We start from the raw sequence: 22,617 nt of genomic DNA, 5'->3' as shown, positions 1-22,617 counted from the left end.
TCAACACCTCCAGCATGTATCCCCACACCTGTGATCATAAAGAGCCTAAGGTTACCCACACCTCTCTCACAAGATCCTGAACTCTTCATGCCATGACCCTATTCCTCTTCCTGCACAGAATGTATCTCTTAAAAAAGACAAGACACACATAGGCCTCTTAGTAATACGTATGGCATCCAAGAATATGACAGTATGTTAACTCTGAGAAATAAACAAATCAGGAGAAAACCTGAACAGTTAGTTTAGGAGTATGGTCTGGGAAAGTCACACACAGCGCGTCTCATTCCATAGAAATCGCTGACAATTTGGACGAAGTCAGTTTAATGCAGACAAAAGCACTGATACATTTAGGAAGAAAAGCTGATGGAGCTTTACAAGTCAAAGGCAGTATCTCTTCTTGGAAGGAGGCAAAGTATACAGAAGAGGAAGTCCATGATAACAGACTACTTGTGCAGCTTATTTTAGTCTTGGAATGGACAACCTCATATACCAGTATAGGTTGAGGACTGATCTGTTGGGGAGCAAGAAACCTGGGGGTCCTAGTAGGCAGAAGGATAACCAAGAGCCTGCAATGTGCCCTTGTGGTCAGGAAGGCCAATGGCATCCTGAGGTGTATTAGAAGAGGTTGAGAGAGGTTCTCCTGCCCCTCTACTTTGACCTGCTGAGGCTGCATCTGGAATATTGTGTCCAATTCTGGACCCCTTAGTTTACAAATGACAGGGAACTGCTTGGAAGAGTCCAGTGCAGATCCACAAAGATTATTAAAGGAGTGGAACATTTCCCTTATGAGGAAATGCTCTGAGAGATGTGTCTCTTCTTGGAGAAGAGGAGACTGAGGGGCGACTTCATTAACATTTATAAATATGTGAAGGGTGAGTGTCAGGACAGAGATAGGCTCTTCTCAGGAGCAATGAGTACAAGCTGGAGCCCAGAAGGTTCCACATGAACATAAGGAAAAGTTTTTTCACTGTAAGGGTGACAGAACACTGGAACATGCTGCCCAGAGAGGTTGTGGAGCCTCCTTCACTGGAGACGTTCATAACTCACCTGGATTCATTCCTAGGTGAACTACTCTCAGTGATCCTGCTCTGGCAGGGGGCATTGGAAAGGTAAGTCAATTCAACCCCTAACATTCTGTGAGTGTGTGATCTCTGAACTTTAACTCAAAACATAAAGGAGAAAAATAGGACAGAAGATAGTATCTCCTAAAGAAGGATACTTCCAGAGAGACAGCAAAACATCTGCCATGCACATACGCATATGAGTGACTTCTTCCTACCATTTACCTTGTAGGTACTTTCAACTAAGCAAGGCAAACCCTTCAACTTGTTTGGAACATCTGCCTAGGGGTAGTGAGAATCATCCAAAAGATATTTACTGGGCAGAACCCAAGCTGGCCACCTTTTCCATCATCTAGAATTTATTCTTCCTCCATACATCGGTGGCTACTGCTCAAAAGTCAGAGATCAATTATCATCTCTCAATTTTGTTGCACATACAAACACCTGAACAATCTGTATTGAGATATACAGATTATCCTACATCAGATGAGGGGGGAACAGTTGTCTTGTGCAGATTCCCCATGGCTGAAACTACATTTCAGAATTTTTCAAGGAAATTTCTCATCATCTCTAGGAAGCAATACTATAAAATCTTTAAGGGAGATTTACAGTAGCAAATCTAAGGACATTGTTCATTCTGTAGAAGAGAAGGCAAAGCAAAGGATGGAGAACACTTTCAGATCAGACTTCACACAATTTCCCCATCCCTCAGAGGGTCTCTTGATTTACACACAACACACTTTATAATCAGTCCTCTCCCTGCTGCCTAAATGTGAGGATGATCACGGATGTAAGCCCACAATTCCTTCTGGCAGAGAGCTGTGTATTATCAAGAACAACAAAAAATAGCCAGATAAAGGGATGTGTCCCAGGAGAATCTTACCATCTTATCCACTCTGGACACTTTCTATGAACAACTGGGCAACAGCCCAAAGTCTGATCTGGTTAGAATTGTATATCAGGTTTATACATTTGACAACAATAAAGTATTTTTTGTACTTTCCAACATGTGTTTGTTATCTTGGTTTGACCTCCTTTGGGACTGCCCTTAGCTCTACTGATATTTTCCCTGTCTTTCTTATGAGAGCTACTTGCACATGCTCTGACCCTCGGAGATGAGGACCTCTGTACATTCAAGTATGGACAAACGGTCTCTTAGAGAAGAGTCTCAAATCTCATTCCAAGGAAACATTTGAAAGAGATGACTGTAAAGTGCAAAAGAAGTTCGCCCTGAGATCAGGGCTATAAGAGGTTGTACTTCACATGATTAGGGCATACAAACAGCATTTTTCTGCCATCCTTCAAAACTGATATGAGGTAGCTTCTGTCAGACAAAACAGCAGCACTGTTGTAACTCCTCTGCTTGGATCAAGACTAGCAGAAGACCAGCCAGATTCCAGGCTGTGAAGTTTGTTGTAATGATGGTTTGGGAACAGCATCTGATTTCTCACCCTCTCCCAAAAATTCAGTAAAATGACATCTGTATACCCACAGATGAGGATTATGTTTTCTAATATAAGGGGGTGATGGAGGCTGGTACTCAGTGTGGAATGATTTTTAATTTTTTTTCCTTGTAGTTTCACAGGAAGTTTTAAAGTGTCATCATTTTAAGTAAAGGGGGAGGATAATGTTTTCAATTTGGAGAGGGAAGGGAGAATAGAGGGAGGCAGATTTGGAGGTCTGGCATAGAGAACAGAATGATCAAGCTGTCTGATGATAGTAGCCTGCTCTTACAGCAGCTAAGAGAAAGCCTCGTACCTATTTAGAGGGCAGAGAGATGGTTCAAAGACTACTATTTGAAAGTCAGAATGAAGAAAGAGAGAACCAAGAGGCAAGCCTTGAAGCCAGGGAAAGGCCCAAAGAAAATATGATGATGACTAATGAACACTCACACAAATGCTCTTCAGTCACAGCACCTCCAATTCCAGGCACAACTAACGGAGGCCGCAGATCAATGTGTCCAGACCTATGAGTGCTTATTGTCAGGAGACACTAAGCAGATTGTGGTTCCAAAGACAATAGACACATGCAGGTTAGAATCCTTGCATTTTGTATTGGTGATCACACCCGAGATGCAAAAGACCTGCACTGTGGGCACAGATATCCTGTACTGTCAAGGGGAGCTTTGCACAGAAACATAATAAAACTGAATTTGTTTCCCAAAGCTGATGAGAGGCTATCAAACACATGTGTTCAAGTACTATAAGCCAAATATTATTTGGGAGAAAAAAAAATAAAAACACACAAAAAATAATTTTAAAAAGCAAGCAATGGCTTAGTGGGACCAAGAACATACATGGAATACTTGGGATGGAAAAGCAAATGAGAAACACAAATTCATTGGTGAGAACAGCACTTCTATTATGCTTTTCTGATCCTCCATACACTTTGCATAAATCCGTAAGGGAAGGCCTAGGCAGACTGTAGGACTTGTCCTGCCTAAGTAAGCCATGTGTTTGAGCATTTCAAGGAGCCCGACAACTTATTTTTCACACTCCTGAGAATATCTTCATACCCAGCTAGCAGCCACACAAAATGTGAGGCAAGATCAGACTTTGTTAGCTTCCTGATGGATTTACCACAGATTACCAGGAGTATACAAATTTCCTGTGTTCACATTAAATCATCTCCTCTTACCTCTTGTCCACATGTAATCACTTAGACTTACAGAGCAGCCTTTATGATCAAGGCCTAGGGGGAATAACTTCTTCACTCTCTAACATGCACATGCACACACATACACAGTAGGAGAAGGCCATATGAAATTTTTTAAAACTAGTTGGTGACATGAAGTGGTTTCCACTTCCTCCATTCTACTGCTAATTTCTTGTAAAGTTGGTAGGATCAGTACAGAGAAAACGCAACTTGAGAAGGAATTTATATAGACTAGACTAGACTAGACTAGACTAGAATAGAATAGACCAGGTTGGAAGAGACCTTCAAGATCATTGTGTCCAACCTATTATCCAACACCACCTAATCAACTAAACCATGTAACCAAGCACCCCATCAAGTCTCCTCCTAAACACCTCCAATGATGGTGACTCCACCACCTCCCTGGGCAGCACATTCCAATGGGCAATCACTCTCTCTGTGTAGAATTTTTCCCTAACCTCCAGCCTAAACCTCCCCTGGTGCAGCCTGAGACTGTGTCCTCTTGTTCTGGTGCTGGTTGCCTGGGAGAAGAAACCAACCCCCACCTGTCTACAACCTCCGTTCAGGTAGTTGTAGAGAGCAATAAGGTCTCTCCTGAGTCTCCTCTTCTCCAGGCTAAGCAACCCCAGCTTCCTCAGTCTCTCCTCACAGGGCTTGTGCTCCCTCAAGTTATTCCTCTCCAAAGTATGATGCTGAATTAAGGCATCACTATCCCCTTAAGGTCCTGGACAGTAAGCTACAAGAGACACACAGGTTGTACACCTCCTTATTCCATTCCCCTGAAAAGAAATCAATCTTCTCCATTAGCATGCTAGTCTGTATTTTAATTCTACCAGAGGCACCACCACCATTACTCACTTCATTGTATCCCACTTTCCTTTCCAAAATGATACTGGTTTGTTCTTAAAAATTCCTCCTAGTAAAAGCTTTGTCTTCTGTATTATTTGATTCATATTCTCAAGCAGATTCTGAACTGCTGGCATTCCTAGTAGTGAAGTATTTTTGCTATATCCATCCTTGTATGTCTCCTGCTCCCTTACACAGCCTAAACCATGCCTGTCTCAGATGACAAAATTATCTGTTTTCCCTTTTCCTCTCTGTGTATAGGAGAATCACATACATGGATAGGATACATTTATCATAATCTCATTTTGCAAACCAGTATTGTTCCAGGTTTACCACCTCTTTCAAAACAAATTCTCCAGTTTTTTAAATTATCTTATTTTACATGCCATTTTTTATGTTACTCTGGTTATTTATCATTTTATACAAAGACTTGAAGGATTTACCTGACTTTTTAGAAATTTGTTTGTAAAAAACCTCCTTTTAAATCAGCTTTCCCAAATATTGAATAATTTTGTAGGTTAGAGAGTTTCTTTGAACATGCAACATGTTTTTCAAACCAAAGAGACCAAGAGTAGAGTCCTCAATAAATTTTTAACCATTGAAATACATTGAGTAATTTTAATTTCTTCTTTTTTAAGTTAAACAAAAAATACCCAAGCAACCTTGTTCTTAAGGCCTTTCTTACAATTGTAACCATTTCTAGGGCAAGCTACTTAATGACTCCAGTGAAAACAAGTATCATTTGTATATACAGGACTGCTTTCACTCTCGTAAGTATCGATTTCAGTATGTAAATTCAGATATGAAAATCCAAATGTTTCCAGTGACATCATGGGAGCTGATGACACTGTGGTGAATATAGTATGAGGCTCTGGATGCAGTTTAACTGCAGTGCTCTGGCTCCACCACTCACCTGCAGTCACTGTGAATGCTTGAAATATCCCATTACACCTGAGTCTCCATCAAGTGAAAACTAATTCTCAAGCTCAGATTCTCATTCCTGCCATAACAAAGCAGATAACTTGGGGAAACCATTTCTTTACCTCTGACCCTCAGTTCTCTGCCAGTCTCACAGAGGCAGTGTTTCTTCATAACTTGCTGTACAGATCTCCTACAGCATAATTTCACCTGCTGTAGGGCAGGGGCTTTCTTCTACATTGTAACAGAGACAGTTTTAAGGGATTCCAGGTACTGTTATTGCAAGACACAGAAAAACACTAATCAATTCCCCCAAGATTGCAAGTCAGCTCTTTGCTTTTTGACCACCTTAAAAAAACAAGCAAAAAAAAAAAACACATATATTTCAACACAGTGTTACCATCATAGTAGAACCAAAAGTTGATGGATAAGAACAGGGAAGAAAAAAAAAAAAAAAAAAAAAAAAAAAAACAATCAAAACCAGAGTATTTTGGAAGCAAGAATTTCTGTAGTAGGCTATGCTGCTGATCTTGTCCTTTGCTCCGAAACAGCTGGCACAAGACTGCAGTACAGAGTGGTAAAACTGAAGACTTGATCTGATATGTTTATGCAACTTACATGTTCCCACTGTTGCTTGCAGTTAACACAAGGATTTTCTTGAAGTCAAGCTTATCAGAAGCATTTGTTAAGGTCTGTGACGTGTTTCCTGTATGTAAATTCAGTTTGATGGAATATAGACATTTCATTTATCTGTGAATTTTTTCTGTTACATATACTAAAAAAAATCTAACCTGGGAGGTTCATTACTGGAACAGTTTTGTTACTTCTCCTGCTATAGCATTATCAAACAATCAGCATCCTGAATTGGAGTAAAGAAGATGCTCATTGGCTTGACTTACAGTTTTTTTGTTTTGTAGCACTGAGGACTCCCCTTCATAGTCACACATGAAGAATACAAATAGTTCTTACTAGCTGAATGCCGCAGCTCCCATATGATGCGATTCTGAACAAATCTTTCATTTCTGTAAAGACTGTGAGATGAATTGTTAATATTTGATTATTAATAGTGATGTCACTGGGCAAATGTAACTGTGTCAGACGGATCAGCCCAAAGTCAAAACCAAGGTTTACAAAGACTGAGATGAAAGAAATCAATATAAATAACGACAGGGCAGTGCTACGAGGCTCTGCAGTGGTGGACTTGCTAACCCTAAACCCTTCCACCTGAATTCTAACAAGTAAATCAAAGCTCTTGTATCTGGATCAAGGCATTTTCCAGCTTTGCTTTAGTGACAGGGGAATGGGCATTACCCAGAAGCTGCAGGGTGATGTTCAGAGGCAGCTAACAAACCACCAGCTCAGCTTTTCTTTTCCACAGGGCAAGCACTCTAAATGCTCCTCCTCCCCTTAACTTGCTGAAACTTGCAGCTGTGATTCACAGCCTGACCAACAGTGATAGATAACAAACCACTGACCTTCAGGGCGGCTTTGTGTGTTAGCCTTCTTATTGCATTGAGTCACCACACTCCCCGTGTGTGTTATTTTAAGTAGCACATTTATCAGCCGGTACCGAACAGAATATGTAGCCATGTGTATTTTATTAGTGACTTTTGAGTATTAAAAAAAAAAAATCTAAACAAAAAAAATTCTGAAAAAATAATCCACTTTATTTCAAAAATGTCTTGAAGGCCCTGACACGCTTTAAAAATCTCCTTGTTTTCAGTTACAACATACGGAATCTATATGGATACTAATATGTTTGCATTTGTAGCTTTTCCAGATTTCCCTCCCTCCCCCAACAAACTGCAGTAGAGCAATGTCAGAAATATACCAGTCCCCATAACAGGACACATGTGTGGTGAAGCTGTACAGAAGCAATTAATTTCCTTGTGGTCTTTTTTACACTGGAGGCTTAATACGAGACCCCATTAGACAAACAAAAAAGCTCTAGACAGCTCCTGCTGCCTGATAAAATGTTTTAAAATAAATAAATAAATAAATAAATAAATAAATAAATAAATAAATAAATAAATAAAATCAGATTGGGAAGGGCTGTTTGGCCTAGGACTGCTACAGGCAATGACTTGTAATGAGGCATCCCAACACTAATTATGAAGCTTATTAAAGAGAATTGTCTAAGTTGTACTAAAGTGCATTCTATAATCACGTTAAGGGAGACATGCATGCTCAACTGGGGTCCTCCAGTTTCTTCCCTTAGAGAAGTGGGCCCACTATTTAATGAAGTCAGTCTTGGTCTCCGTTTATAGCAGCAATATTATTGTGTTTGGCAGACTGGTCAAGATGAATTTGATGGAGAGGCAGGTGAGAATCCTAGCAGCTTGGTGCTAATTCACACATCATAGCCTTCACAACTAACTAACATCTGTGGGTGAGTGGGCCAAGAAACTGTCAAAACCAAATACTTCCAATCCCGGATTTTATTATTAAACTTCTTCCAAATCTTCATTGAGTGAAAAAGCAATATTTCAGTGTACTGTTGCAGGAGGGGAAAAAAAAAAAAAAAAAAAAAAAAAAAAAAAGATTAATAAAGATGTTAGGAGGCTGAACTGCTGTGAGATTTGTTTAATTATTCCCCACAGTACTGCCCCAGCAATCTGCTGACATTTAGCCTCGACCTTGCAAATCCTCAGTAAATATTAATATATCAACTCAAACAGGGACCGTTGTTTTATTGGTTCACGGAGCTCAGAGAGATTCGCCACAGCAGTGAAAAATAATGTGCAGAACTGAGGAAGAACGGCTCCTTTGATATCACCTTCTGCTGCACACATGTGCTGGGAGCATCAACAAAATGGAAATTCTGTTACTTTGCCACAGCTGTAGAGTGACACTTCAGATGCCTTTGCTTCCCTTTGTACAGCCTGCTGGAATAATCCCAAAACCACAGTGGCAAGAGATTAGAAAACACACACACGCGCGCACACATATATACACACACAGAGGAAGAGAGAGAGAAAAGAGAGATCACATTTTATTATCTGACACAGTGGCTATTTTAATAATTGTAAGCTCCCATCTTAAAACCTAATAAGCTTTGCCCAGAACAATGAGCACACTAATAAGAGCCAAGGAGATCTAAACACAGTCTGCTTAAATCTGTTTACTACAGTGACTTTGCTATTTGCCTCCATGAGTGCCATATAAACTTTTTTTTCTCCAAACAGTTGCCCCTATTGACTGCTTCCTAGTGTATTTTATGTGCCTACCAGTCCTCACAAATCCTGACAAAATGCCCCCAATTTATTTTCTCCCTTTTATTTGCTCACCTCAAATGTAAACGCACATTATTAAAATATCTTCTCATAACTACACTGCCATTACTAATAGACAAGTGTTTGATGTGGGTCAGTACTGCATCCAAAATTCTTGGGTTTAGGGGAAAGGGCTGCTGTGCAACATTTGGCATTCAGATGTATTGAGCTGCAGAGTTAATGCGTGATTAATTTTATTCATAAAAATGTTAATCACTTCATTGTGAGATCTTTTTAACATTCTGTGCACCGAACACCTTTTAACTTCGTTTTCACACAAGCTCACAAATGTATTTAATATTTTCCAACATTCTGTTATTACCAGTAACACTGGTAATTAAACATACATTTAAAATGTAATAAAAAGCTGGCAAGTAATGGCACGCCACCAAACACAAATGGAAGCCCGTTGCCCACTGCCTCTCTTGTGCCCACTCCTCCTTGGCAGAAACTGACCAGTTTCTTTAATGTGCACTTGTTTGTAGAGTCCCAGAGGCATAATTTTCCTGAAGAGTGCTTCAACCCTCATTGACGCAGCCAAATATCATGAAAATAATATAGCCCTGTAGCATGCTATAGACAGCAATACAAATACTTCTGTTCTTTAAGGGGAAAGGATCACAGTGTTGGGCACATCACGGCAGGCCGGGGACTCTGGGAGGTTTGTTTTGAGTTGAGATGGGGCTTTTTTTTGAGACAAGCACTCAAGCCTTATTCGAGAGAGGTGTCAGGCATTGGTGGGTGTGCCGGCTGCACTCACTGACTTCTTGTTTCCAGCTGGGCAAGGCTATTGTGAGCGTATTCAGCCAATGCACTCATGAAACTGGATAAATGGATTAGTGGATCAGAGACACCATCGGCATCTTCAAAAGAAAAACAGCAGCCTGCAAAAAGACTGACATTTGTGTACTGGGGCAGAGGGTGTGTGAATGCTCTGCCTCCTCCAAGGGGACAAGACAGTGATAAACTTTCCTCACTGACCACCTCACTTTGTGCCACAATTGACCAACAAAATAAATGGATTGCTTCATTGTTTTTGAACCGTAGGCAGCACAGGGAAAGTGCTACTTGTGCAGCAACAAAGAACAATGTATTGTGTGGGGCCAACAGCTCAAAATAAAACCCTGAATTATCTATGGGTCAAACACAAATCTGGAATAAAAATAAATGTTACTTTTTAAACTCACCTTTAATTCTGCACAGAGTTTACAGCAGTGCTTTCTGTACTCTCAGGAGAGGTAATACAAGGACTTGGTGTGCATCCTACATTTGCAATTTTGCATTAGCTTGACTCCCAAGGAATATGTTAGGACACAAGTGGCTATCTGGTGTGAAAAATTTCTGTAATGGTAATTAAAGTAAGTTAAAACAGAAAAGATGTCTTTTTTACCAGTTTTTACAAACACCCATGCATATATTCTTTTCACATACACAAAAGAGAAGCCAAAACTAATATTAATAATGGTGACGGGACTTGAGTAAATTAATTCTTCACAGAAGTACATTGTTTAGTTTTAAGAGCTCATATTTTTGAAGTCTTAAATTTTGAATACCTATTTCTATGGGGTTCTAAGTCTCCTGGTACTTCCAGTGATTCCTGTCCACATGGCTGGTTTTACAGGCAAGCTATGAACGGCACTGCATGGGGGCACCGCACAATGGGGAAATGGGGAACACCAACCTCGCCAGGAGCCGTTTCTGTAACTTTTCACTGGAAAACACACCACACAAGCTATGTTTATTACATGTTCCACTATTTTACTTGATTTGTTAGTCCCAGGTAAGATTTACTGCTGAAACGTAAAACTTGGCGCCTTGAAGCCTGGAATCAGGCCCCATGTCGCTTATTGCCACTGCCCAAGCAAAGACAGTGGTGGGTGCAAGCCCTGCTGATGACTTCTGTGGCTCTTGCCAGCAGAAAGGGACTGGTGGTCCCATATGACACAACTCCTCATCTGCCTCCTACATCCTTTGGGTCAGTGAAGACCTGCCCCAGCCATTTTAGGCCATAGTTGCCTGACCCATGGCAGACAGCTTGATTTCCCAGCCTGCAGGTGACAAACCCAGACCTGGAGCTTCCCTCCACTGGCCAGCAGGCTGCAGGGAGGTGAATAGCACCAAATGCTGGACATAGCCATTGGACTGTTGCCTAAATGGAAGGGGAGATTCACCCCTGAATTGAGCCTGGAGCAGGGGGAAGGAGGACATGTCCTGGGGCTCATGTTTTGAGCACTTCACAGAACACTTATTCCTGTGAGCTGCTGGGCCAACAGCCTGCTCAGTGTGCCTCCTCCAGCACTGAGGGAGCTGGGGCTGCTTAGCCTGGAGAGGAGGAGACTCAGGGGTGACCTTATTGCTCTCTACAACTACCTGAAGGGAGGTTGTAAACAGGCAGAGGTTGGTCTCTTCTCCCAGGCAGCCAGCACCAGAACAAGAGGACACAGTCTCAGGCTGCGCCAGGGGAAGTTCAGGCTGGAGGTCAGGAGGAAGTTTTACACGGAGAGAGTGATTGCCCATTGGAATGGGCTGCCTGGGGAGGTGGTGGAGTCGCCGTCACTGGAGGTGTTCAGGAGGAGACTTGACAGGGTGCTTGGTTACATGGGTTAGTTGATTGGGTGGTGTTGGGTGATAGGTTGGACGCGATGATCTTGAAGGTCTCTTCCAACCTGGTTTATTCTATTCTATTCTATTCTATTCTATTCTATGAAACTACTCATTACACCTAGCCTTTTAAGGACATTTGGGAATTGGGAAAATAAATAAATAAATAAAATTCAATTAAACAAATAACATCCTAACAACACTAGAACAAGCCGGGGATGAAGATTCTCTTTAACTCCTTTCTGCCACAGTGGACACACAGCCTCCACTGCAACAACTAATCAGGCGAGGCCCCACAGGCCAGTCAGGGCACACCCTAGGTCAGCCTGAGCCCGAGAGTGCCCGCTCTACATGATGGGCACCGGGCAGCCCACCTCTCCTCGCCCAGAGCAGCCTCTCCCGTCTATACGCAGAGGCCGGGCCGGGGAGGAAGAGCCGCGTCTGAAGGAGTCCCTCCGGACGGAACCAATGTCGAACTGGCATTGTCCCACATCAATCGCCGGCTTATTTCAATACTAGCCTGTTTAACAAGGGGCCGGTGGCCGACCGCGACGAAGTGCCACCTCTCCCGCCGGCCCCCTCCTCCCCGCCCCCGCCGCTCTGCGCTCTTTGTAATAGTCTCATCTACAAGGACGATTGAAACTTTATAGTGCATGATTCATAGAGTAGGGCTGCGCTCGGAGCCGCGGTGCATATTACATTAATCAGTGTCAGGCCACTAAAACAGAGATATGAATATGAATTCTCCATATTGCAGGGGAGATAAATGTGCTCGTGAATAATTGATCTGCGCCCACGAGGAAAAAAAAAAAAAAAAAGGCTGGCGGGAACATGGTCACACAATGAAAGTTACTGGCGAGGGGTGGTGCGGGGCGCCCTGTGGGACCCGGCGGACGGGCGAGGGCAACCGCGCCCCGGAGGTGGCCCCGCCGGTGCTCCGACGCTAGCACCGGCTTGCGCGGCCTCGGGGCTGCTCCGAGTTTCGGAGAGAGTGCCTCAGAAACAGAGCAACAAAAGAGGGATGACAGCAGCCGGGAAAGACAGCAATCATAGGAACGAGCAAGTGTAAGCACATGCACCCTACTGATTTTTTCTCTCCCTTTCTCCAAGCTTTTTTTTTTTTTCCTTGTTAAAAATAGACTTCTTCAGAATAAAATAGAAAAAGAATAAAAAATGAGGCATGCATACCAATAAGCACGTTTCATAACTATGTCTCTGTGACAAAGCCAAATCCTCGTAAAGCTGCCGCTTGCTTTGAGTGCATTCTGGCAGATGCTAATTTCGAAGTTTACTGCGAGTTTACTGAACTCGAGATTATATCAGCTCTTCAGCGTTCTTTCTTCACAGATTTCTGCCATTCTTTTGCTAATGCTAAGGAAATAACAACAGAAACAAGACAGGGAAACAGTTTTTACCGAGGGAGGTTGGAGGATTATGGAAACACGTATGAAAAAATGTTTTCTGCCACCCTTTTAAATAGCAAGAAAATGCATCTTGGCTCTCGGTTGTTGTTCTAAAAGAAGGATTAGTCGATGTGGCATTCCATCCTATTCAATGCAAATTTTCCAATTGACTTTATTTATCAGGTTCGGGTACCGTCACCGCCTAAAAAAAAAAAAAAAAAGAGAGAGAGAAAGAGGGGGGGAAAGACGGACTTTCCAATTTACTCTTATCAGCACGAAGCATTCCCAATTAAGGCAAATCGTTCAGCTTAAGCCTCTCCTTTATTATTCTCCCTACACTCTGGTATTTGCTGCCAGGGTGGATCTCAAAGAAAATAGAAAATATGACAGGAAAAACTACGAATAATTTTCCTGTTAGGATGACGCAAAACATCATTCCTAGTATGGCTCACGTGACAAGCGAAATCTAGGAAATATGGAGCCCCCGCTCGTTCCTAAAACTAGCATGGGGGCTCCCGGCGGCGGGGCGCTGGAGCTCTGGAGGTGCGTACGTATCCCGCCCAGCCCCGGCCCCTCACATCGCACCCCACGGCGTACCGACGGCCTCCGAGGGCTCCGTGCGCTAACGAACAACCGAAGTCACCTCTCTCGTCCTAGGCTAAGGCAAGAGTTCTCGGGGACTGCCTGGCCCTTAGGCACGCACCCACTCGAGAGCTTTTCCCACTTCACAACATGACGTTTCTCAGCTGGTCTTACTACTTGTGGGCTTTCCCTTTTCTATGGGGAAGCCACTTGCGCTCCTGTCCAGAGACTTTGGAAGTGGCTCAAGCACTCTTCGTCCGAGTACGCAACCCGCAGGCAGCTCCCTGGGCCGCCCCTGCCTTCTCCAACAGCGTGGGTGGGAGGCAACAGCTGTCCAGGGCTCCGGGCGTGGTGGGCGACGGTGCAGGCTTGGCGCTGACCCCTCGACGTTTCATTCACCCTCTCAATACCCCCCTCAGCTGACTGGGGAGGGAAGCATCACAACCGTTGGTGTTACGAGGTAAAGGGAAGGGGATAGTCAAACAAGCAACCGGGGAGATAGGCGAGGAGGGGGGAGTAATAATAATAATAATTTAAAAAAAAATAATAATAAAAATAAATTCATTTCTGCGACCTCTGGGGATGCTGAGGCTTCCAAAGGGGGGAAACTGCCAGCCAAATATCCATTGGGAATTATCACTCTCCGGAGAATAAGTCAAGACTCCGGAGGACGTTGCTGGCTTTCCGGCTGAATTACAGGACAGTCCCCGCTCCCCCTACCCGGCTGCACAGATACGCGGGGCCGGCACCTCCGGCTGCGCCGCGCTGTGCGAGGGGACGGTGCCTCTCGCAGCCCACAGAGGGCGCAGCGAGCCTGCCCAACGCCGGGCACGCGCCCCGTCGCTCGGGACCGCTCGGACCCCCCTCTCGGCTCAGCGCGGCCCGCCGGAGGCGTTCGGAGGGCGAGAGTGCGAGCACAATACGAGCAGAAACACACACTCACGCTCCGTGCCTCTGTGAAAGTCTCTTCTGACCTTCACATGCTGCAAAGCAATCCCCATTCCTCTACCCCAGAGCAAATTTGGCCCCGTCGCCTTCGCTCCGCCTCACAGAGCATCACTGCGCTGTTTGTAGGTATCGTCTCCCCATGCGTGAGGACACCCCTGGACCGCTGGGCTGCGAGGGGCCGCCTGCGCCTCGGGCGTAGCGGGGAGAGAGGCAGCCAGTGCCGCTGTTTTGAGTTGATAGGAAGGAGAAAGCAATTCAGTCAGGTTAACACCAGTGATGATCTCACGCGCCGTGATGTTTTTTCCTTACACTTTTAAATATTTTTTATTACTACTTTTTGAGAGGTCTTCTTTCTCTCTTTCATTCACTGAGATATAAGTCCCCATGCTTTGCCTAAAACTGCAATACACTCCTTGGCTGCCTGTGACTTAGGAAAACCGAAACAACTAAAAGCCAGAAATCACACTAAGTGAAGTTATGGTGGGAACCGCAGGATGCCAAAATGAAACTCTTTTCAGACAGCTCTTCAGATATCTCATACAAAATCTATTTCGCCTGATCGGTTTCTCTGATCCATCTGAAAAAAAAAACTTAAAAAATTAGAAGCCTACCGCCTCCACTGATCGTCAGCAAATTGCTAGGAGTTTACCAAGGTTCCCCTTCCCTTGTGATGGTTTTGCAGCTAAATTAAGATCAATATTCTGATCTCTAAAAAGAATTTTATTAATTTTTTATTTGAAAATCTCATTTTGTTTCCGATGAGTCCTGGTTTGAGGTTGGTTCAGTTTGGATAGGGCGTCACTACATTATTTCTTAATGACTTTCCCAGCTGCTTCTTTCCATTTTCTACCATCAACAACCATCTGGTATCTTATTAGCACCTCAACGCTCATTTAGCGTTCTCATTTAGGAGAGAAGGAAAAAAAGTAAGCACTCAAAACATTACACATTTTAACGGATCGTCTTTTGGAAGATTAATGCCTTTCTAAACCGATAGATTGTCTCACTCGGTCTCTTTTTAACCAACAGATCGCAACTGCAGAACTTTCTGTGGGAAGTGTAAGAGATGCCTTTTTTTTTTTTTTTTTGTCCCTGTTTTTTTTTCTCCCTGCTAAGATTGTGCTTGTTGTCACAGAAAAAATTCTTTCGCAGTCGTACTCTTCTGTGCTTCTTTAACAAGTAAGTAATTACAAATAATTCTACTTCTTCAACTTTTTTCTTCTTTTTTTTTTTTTTTTTTTTTTTTCCTGGCTTCAATCAGGGTGTATACAAAAGTAATAAAGGTTTTGATCCCATTTAGGAACCAGTTGGGACAGCGAACTTATACACTGGGGAACTGTGAGAAAACTCATCCTTCTCATTTTCATAAATGTATTTTATAACGTAAGTGGAAATCAGATCTATTTATGTTCGGAAAAATTGATGCTACAGAATACGTCCGATTCATCACTACTTAAAAATAACTTTAATTTTACTAGTCAGGAAGTAGCTTTTTGCGTGTAAGAAGTGGAAGCTTACAGTTTGTTTTCGCCTTGTAGCTAAAAGAGCCTTTAAAAGCTTGGATTTGGTATTTTGAGTTACCCAAAGACAAAAAAAGACTCAACTTTTCAGACAACAAATTATAAATGTTTGAATAGATTTGTAAAATGTGTATACAATGATACGATCTGCAGCAACAGAATACATACCTGAAGAGAGCTCATAGTTTCATTTAGTTTATTAGACAAAAATATATGATTTAGACAAGTTTTGCTGACGCGCTATTTACAATCTGAAATCACTCTATATACAGGGGGGGAAAAAAAGAAACAAAAAAAAAAACCCAAACACAAACACATGGCAAACATTTACCAAACAAATAATCCAGGAATGGATAGAATAACACGATCTGAAATGGTACAATGAAGAAGGGGATCCATCTACAGATTTGTGTAATCGCTTTTATGGGTTTGCACCACCTTATTGCAAAAAGAGATTGATGAGAGTTGTTTATATCGTTTCCTTTCTTTTTTTTTTTCCCTCTTTTTTTTTTTTCTTTTTTTTTTTTTCTTTTTCTCTGTCCTTAATACCAGTCTCTGTAATATTTTGTCACCAAACCATTTAATCAAGCGGAAGGGAGAGCTGTTAAAATTCTCGGTGTTCCCTCTTGCTGAGCCAAAGAACTGCAGGGGGTAAGAGAGGAAGGGGAGGAAAAAAAAAAAAAAAAAAGAAAAAAAAAAAAAGAAGACGTAAGAATCTTTCAGGAAAAAAAATCTTTTCCTATACTTTTCTATAACTGTTTATTACTATAGCATCCTAGTATTACTTAATTGCAGAGAAATAGTTGTCACTGGTTTCATTAACGCTGGATCTTGAAGGTCCAAGTTTCAGAAAAGTTATAGGCTGGCTATACACAATTACATTTTAGCCCAGCTTTGAAATGATTACAGAAACTCTTGTGTTGTTTTTGTTGTCTGTACCTATTATTATGGTGATTATTAGGCGCTATAATTAGTCTTTATTATTCAAACGCTCTGTTTCACATAAATGACATTCCTGCAGTGAAAACAAACAAACAAACTCACTTGTCACGGACAGGCTGGAAGGGCGATTTTAGCAGCTGAGGTGGGGATTCAGTTCTTGGTACGTTTTCTCTTTCTAGGAGACAGAAGGAGTGAAAATAAAAATTAAAAAAAAAAAAATAAATAAATAAACCAGGAGAGCCATTTTAGAATAGAACATTAAAAATCTGGACAGTGTGCAAAGAACACACCTTGCTCTACCCTCTTGTTCAGACGTGTGTAGGTGTGTCTCTGTGTGTGCAGCACTGTTCCCTACTTTCAATATTTAAGGAGTGCTCAATCTTTTCTTGCCACAGTTTTGACTGTCATTTAAATTACCAGGAGATGAGGGCCAGGAAAGAAGGAAGGAAAGCAAAATGAAAAAAACAAACAAACAAAAAAAAGTTTAGAAGAGATATTCCTGCATTCTCATCTTATTTGATGGGCTTATGGGTTGAGAATGTAGAAGTCCACATGAAATGTGCTTAATGTATGCAAACATGGTCCAGAGGGGGAGGAAAAAAAAAATCAGCACTAGGGTAAAGTGCCTGTAACTCCGTTAAAAGCAATCAGTTACACTAGGGCTGAATCTGACATCATCACTCAAGGAGAAGTTCATGTTTATGCGTTGGGCATGGAGGGAGAGATGGATGCCTGACGCATTCATTACCTATGTGTTTGGGACTGGTCCTCTCTGAAGGCTTTTCACTGCTTAGGGCTCCCAGGGCCGCTGTTAAAACAGAAGGTTGTTGCTGGGCCTGGAGGTGGTGATTGTGATGAGCAGCGTGGTGGTGATTTACTCCCAAAAAGGACCTCACATTTAGCAGGGAACTCTGAGTGAGGAAAGCCCCATTTGTCCAGTTGTGAAATTTACCAATCTGGCATGTGTAGAGTCCATGGCTAGGGAGAAAGGCAGGGTGCTGGATCTGTGAAGTGTGGTTCACCTGGGGAGGAGGGGGTGGAGGGGGAGAAGATTTCAGGGCACCATCGGGACTAGTTGCTGTCTCTGCCAAAGACCAAATCTTGGGTTTGCTGTGAGACGGCATCTGTAAATTGTTCTGTCCCTCGGGACTGATGATTCGTGTGCTGTTGTCAGAGACCTCCTTCACCATGGCCAGCGCGTCTTTGGGTTTCAGCCCTTCAGAACCTGACAGTGCCAAATCCTTCTCCTTTTCCAAGTGTTCCTCTTCGCTGCTTTGTCTCAAAAGCTTCTCCTCCTCTTCCTCGTTGCTCTGCTCCCCATCATTCTCATCAATTTTGTCTATGTCTATGCTCTCCAGGTCGATTTCTTCGTCGTCTTCATTCTTCTCGGGATCCCCCTCATTGTCACTCCCGAAGAGGTTTGCATCTTCTTGGTCCTTACTCCTGGAACCCCAGGTCACCTTGTTCTCTTTTTTGAGCCGCCGGCGGGCGTTGGCGAACCAGGTGGAGACCTGAGTGAGAGTCATCTTGGTGATGATGGCCAACATGATCTTCTCGCCCTTAGTTGGGTAGGGGTTCTTGCGGTGCTCGTTGAGCCAGGCCTTGAGAGTGCTGGTGCTCTCCCGCGTGGCGTTTTTGGGCCGCCCCGGGTCCCCGTACTGGAATTGTCCGTAGGGATAATAGCCGGGGGCAGTGTGGGCAGCAAAGGTAGCAGGGTGGACACCCGGATTATCTTTCAGTTCGTACTGGGAGCCCTGAAACACATTCAGACAAGCGGAGAGGAAAAAGCACATCAATTATCTCGTTAGCGTCTCTAACAGACCTGAATAGGCTACTCCGGGAGCCGGAACACGCCTTTGAGCGGTGCAAAGGGTCTTCACGGGCAAATTCGTCCCTCCCCGCTCCAGGCTCTTCACATTCAGATCAGACAGGGGTATTCCCAAATGATCCCCACTTCTTGCAGGGAAAAGAAAAGAGAGGGGGGCTAAGCTGGGCTCTGTCAGGCATTATGCGTATTTTCTCCGCAAACCAAACCAAATCAAACAACCGGGATGCAGTAACTCCGCATTCGCCTCGGCGAGACAACTTATTGTACGTTCGAAATTGTCAGGCAGAGAAAGCAGGTACTACATCACAGTTACAAACTGATGCCTGCGCACAACGTAGCACTTATATCTGCAAAATATCCATGAGGATATTACAAATGCATGCAGAGTGTTCTTCCTTGGCCCCGGATCTGCCTCTAAATTAGTTGGCTTGAGACGAGACTGGGCAGATGAATGCACAACTTCAGTCCGAAAACATAATGTAAGAGATTTTCCAAGCACAAGCCAACCCTCCTCCCGCCCGAAATAATACACTAAGATTCTAGTGTAAAACATTAACTTCTGTTAGAAGAGGCTTTAAACTCTGGAATGAGAAGTGATCCACACATTGTAGAATACGGGTATGCAGTGACTTTATCCCATAAGTTTTACTTTGATCTGGGCAAACACAAATTGTTTACAAGCGTTTAGAGACGGTGATTTATTTACAATCAATATTCTTTTTATCATCAGTAGTAAAACACAGCAAGTCAAATTATCCCATCAGGTGTTTTGGTATATAACATTTTATCTTTCTAGCAGCCTCATTAGGCCTCATTATTACTGCAAATTGTCCAGACATTAACTTCATACTTTAGCTCTCAGTTTACAAATTCTCGGGATTTATAGAATTTATTTGAAAATACCACCATCACGGTAAATCACTGCAGTAAAATACCCGGATACTTTGAGAGAATAGGGATTTGTTCCTAAATAGCTAACATTGCTCTACTGCAATCTCTCTCTTTCTCTCTCTCTCTCGCTTTTTTTTTTTTTTTTTTCCTAGTTCAGAAATATACTTTTTGATGTTACTCATACGAAATATGTGTTAGACTTAAAAACGAACCTCTCCAAAAATGCCCGCGAAGAAACTAATCTAACTTTGCCAAACACTTAAGAGTGAATACGTACTTTAATTTCAGGGACAAACATTATGCACAAAGAGGAGTCGATGTAAATTTTGTGATGTGTTATAGAGCACGCTTTCTGCACTCCCTTTATTCTGCTGTCGTTTGTTATTGTTGCTGAAATTATATTTTTCGTGTAATTTCTGCTGGGATTTAATTTTAAGAAGCAACTTGTAAATCACTCATGGCTTCTGTACCAACTTTTACTGCATTTCCAAAATCAAGGTTGAAAAAAAAAGTAGGAAACGTGTGCTGTTAACAGTGCCTTCGTAGGTAATGGTATCAGCAGAAGATTATCTGCTTTCAATTTCTTACCCTTGTTCAACAGCCTATCTACCTACTTGCCCCCATGGATGCATTAAAAAGCCTCACAAGTTATGTTTTGCATGCACCCAGTTATAAATATCCACACTTCTGTGTTTCAGGGAGGTCACAAAAGAGGGGGCATTTAGAAATTAAGTGGACTCTACGTGTACTGGCGCCGAGAAATTTGGAAACACAAGCACCCAAAACATTTCAGCGAGCCCAGAGTAAACAGTTAGTTAAAAATAGGTATTTCACTTACTAGATACTCCATTTTAAAGGAAGAAAAAAAAAAAAAAAAAAAAAAAGAAAAGGAAAAAGAAAGTCTGAGGACAATCTGGGTGGCGGCAATTTGTTTCAGAGTTAACGCCAGTATGCCTTTCTGCTCCGGTGCATATAATGGGATGTAAATGCCCTTCTTCTCTTGATGCAAATCAGATCTATGATATTCGTCACAATCAGAGTATGAAAAGTTCAGGGAACAGAACGGGACATTTTTAAGACTTAAGGAAAATGGGAAATAAACGTGCGTACCAGCTACCGAGACTGCACTTTGGCCTTTCGGATGGACTGTCTATAGCTCGGCCGCAGAGAAAGGACCGGGCGGGAAGAGGGGCACCCTGGAAAGCCAGTTGAAACAACAGGACCGCCAGTATCACCCATCAGCAGCAACACCAATAACAACAAGGGGAGGAAAATAAAAAGCCCGAGTTGCTGGCGAAAGCCGAGAGCGCTGAGGCAGGAGCCTTGCTCAACCCTCTCACAGTCAAGACATAAAACTAGGAAGAGTTTTGCTCGGCGGGAGCGACGGAGTGAGTGGGGGCTGCGCCTGCAGCCGAAACCCCCCGCCCCCCGGCCTCTCTCTCCTGGCCGACCCTCCGACACACACGTTGCCCTCTCCTCCCTGGACCCTGTTCGGGGCGGCAGCCGCCGCCGTTTCGTCCCCCTCGCGCTCGGCTTCGCTGCCTCCTCCCGCCCTTGCCCCCGCTACGGCTGTCTGCGCTCCGCGGGCCCGAGAATGGGGGTGTGCGGGAGTCAGCGCCGCGTTCACTCACCATTTGGGAGAAGAGGCCGAGGTCGGCGGTGTAGGGCAGGAAGGCGCTGTAGTTGGGGGCGCTGTAGGGGCTGGCGTACATGCCCAGCACTGAGGTGACAGCGGCTGAGCCGCTGCCCAGGTCCGCGCCCGTCGGCCGGCCCGAGGCGGCAGCGGCGGCGGCGGCAGCTGCGGCAGCTGCGGCCAGCACCCCGGGCCGGTCGCTCCCGTACACCGCCTGGCTGGCGCTGAGATACTGCGGGTAGCCCAGCTGGGGGAAGGACATCTCCGGGGCACGGGCACAGCGGCGGCGGCACTGGCGGCGGCGGCAGAAGCGGCAGAAATATAAAAAAGAAGGTGTGTGGGGGGAGGAATTAAAAAAAAAAAAAAAAAAAAAAAAATAGGAGGAGGAGGGAGCCTGAGCAGCCGGGGAGGGGAGCGGAACAAACCCGGGCTTCTCTGGACCGCTCTCTCTCTCTTTCCTTTTCCTCCCCCCCTCTGTCTTTACTGAAGTCAGGCAGGGCGAGAGAATAGAAATCGAGCCAACAATTTTCTTTTTTCGTTCTGATTTCTTTCTGTCAGAGATATATTGCAACCTAGGTGTAGAGAAGGAGTGTGGAAGGATTCAGTGGGGTGTCTTTCCTCAAATCTCGGCTCTTCTGTGCTCCTAAATCCCTTAGATGTGATCTGATCAACAATTGAGCTCCAACTGATGTGTCTGCCCTTAGGTCCTAGGCTGATCTTTCAGATACAATTTGAAGTTGATGTTTTGATTGGCACCCACTTGAGCTGCAAGCACCGCCCCACGCTCCCCCTCGCCCCCCTTGGCGCAGCACGTGGTGCACAGCTCGGCCTGGGCCACTTTCCTCGGTGCCTGCGTGTGCGTGTGTGTGTGTGTGCGTGTGTCCGCGCAGCTGCTCTGCTCTGCTGTGTGTGTATTTAATGTTTAGCAATGGGCTCCTTTCAGAAAAGCCCCCACTGCTGTATGACAACCTGTCTACACGATTTTACAGCTGTCCAACATTGGGGTTTTGCTGTTTCGCTGCCTCAGTGTGTCCCCTTTTAACAAAAACAACTGTGTTGCTGTTTTTTTTCCACCTTTAACATTGAGTCCCCCTTGTCGTCGTTGGTCTCGGGAACAAACGAGAGTGGCCATGAGAGGAAGAGGGGGCTTTGCAGCCAGGCTACTTATAACAACTTACCACTGAAAAAAACCCCCAACATATAAATAAATGTTGTCTATAAACCCACAAACGCCACACACACAACTTTCCTCAAAGTCAAAAGCTTTGTAGCAGTTCTTCCAGGAGGAATATTTAGGTTATTAAAAAAAAAAAAAAAAAAAAAAAATGAAAGAAAGAAAGACCCACTGCGATCCCCCCGCCCTTTTTCTTACTCGTGCCCTGCCGACGGATTGACACGCAGGGACAATTATCAGAGGCATTGCGACAGTTCTTGGAATATTAGCAATAAATAATCCCTCAAATCAACAGTGACGACATGTATGCCGGGGGGCACAGAAGACCCCCGGCCCTCTCCTC

At 43.8% G+C, this 22,617-nt stretch overlaps 1 protein-coding gene across 1 annotated transcript; it reads right to left on the bottom strand.

The window, feature by feature from the left end:
- Positions 1-15,988: 15,988 nt before the first annotated feature.
- Positions 15,989-21,697, bottom strand: IRX1 (iroquois homeobox 1). The gene is made up of 4 exons (XM_068147477.1): positions 21,099-21,697; positions 17,497-18,502; positions 16,851-16,923; positions 15,989-16,448 (listed from the first exon to the last, which is right to left on the bottom strand). Exons 1-4 carry the CDS (start codon positions 21,360-21,362, stop codon positions 16,391-16,393), a joined length of 1,401 nt encoding a protein of 466 aa, XP_068003578.1. The 5' UTR covers positions 21,363-21,697; the 3' UTR covers positions 15,989-16,390.
- Positions 21,698-22,617: the final 920 nt, after the last annotated feature.

Source organism: Melanerpes formicivorus, unplaced genomic scaffold (assembly GCF_026170545.1).
Source record: "Melanerpes formicivorus ecotype bairdi unplaced genomic scaffold, bMelFor1.0.p_v2 SCAF_15, whole genome shotgun sequence".
Taxonomy (NCBI): domain Eukaryota; kingdom Metazoa; phylum Chordata; class Aves; order Piciformes; family Picidae; genus Melanerpes; species Melanerpes formicivorus.
Note: the sequence above shows the minus strand (reverse complement) of the source record. Positions and strands in the feature narration are given on the sequence as shown.

Coding starts and splice junctions, on each gene's coding strand:
- IRX1 (XM_068147477.1), bottom strand. CDS start 21,362: ATGTCCTTCCCCCAGCTGGGCTACCCGCAGTATCTCAGCGCCAGCCAG. Junction 18,503..21,098: donor TCGGCCTCTTCTCCCAAATG/GTGAGTGAACGC, acceptor AATGTGTTTCAG/GGCTCCCAGTACGAACTGAA. Junction 16,449..16,850: donor TTCCAGCCTGTCCGTGACAA/GTGAGTTTGTTT, acceptor TACCCCCTGCAG/TTCTTTGGCTCAGCAAGAGG.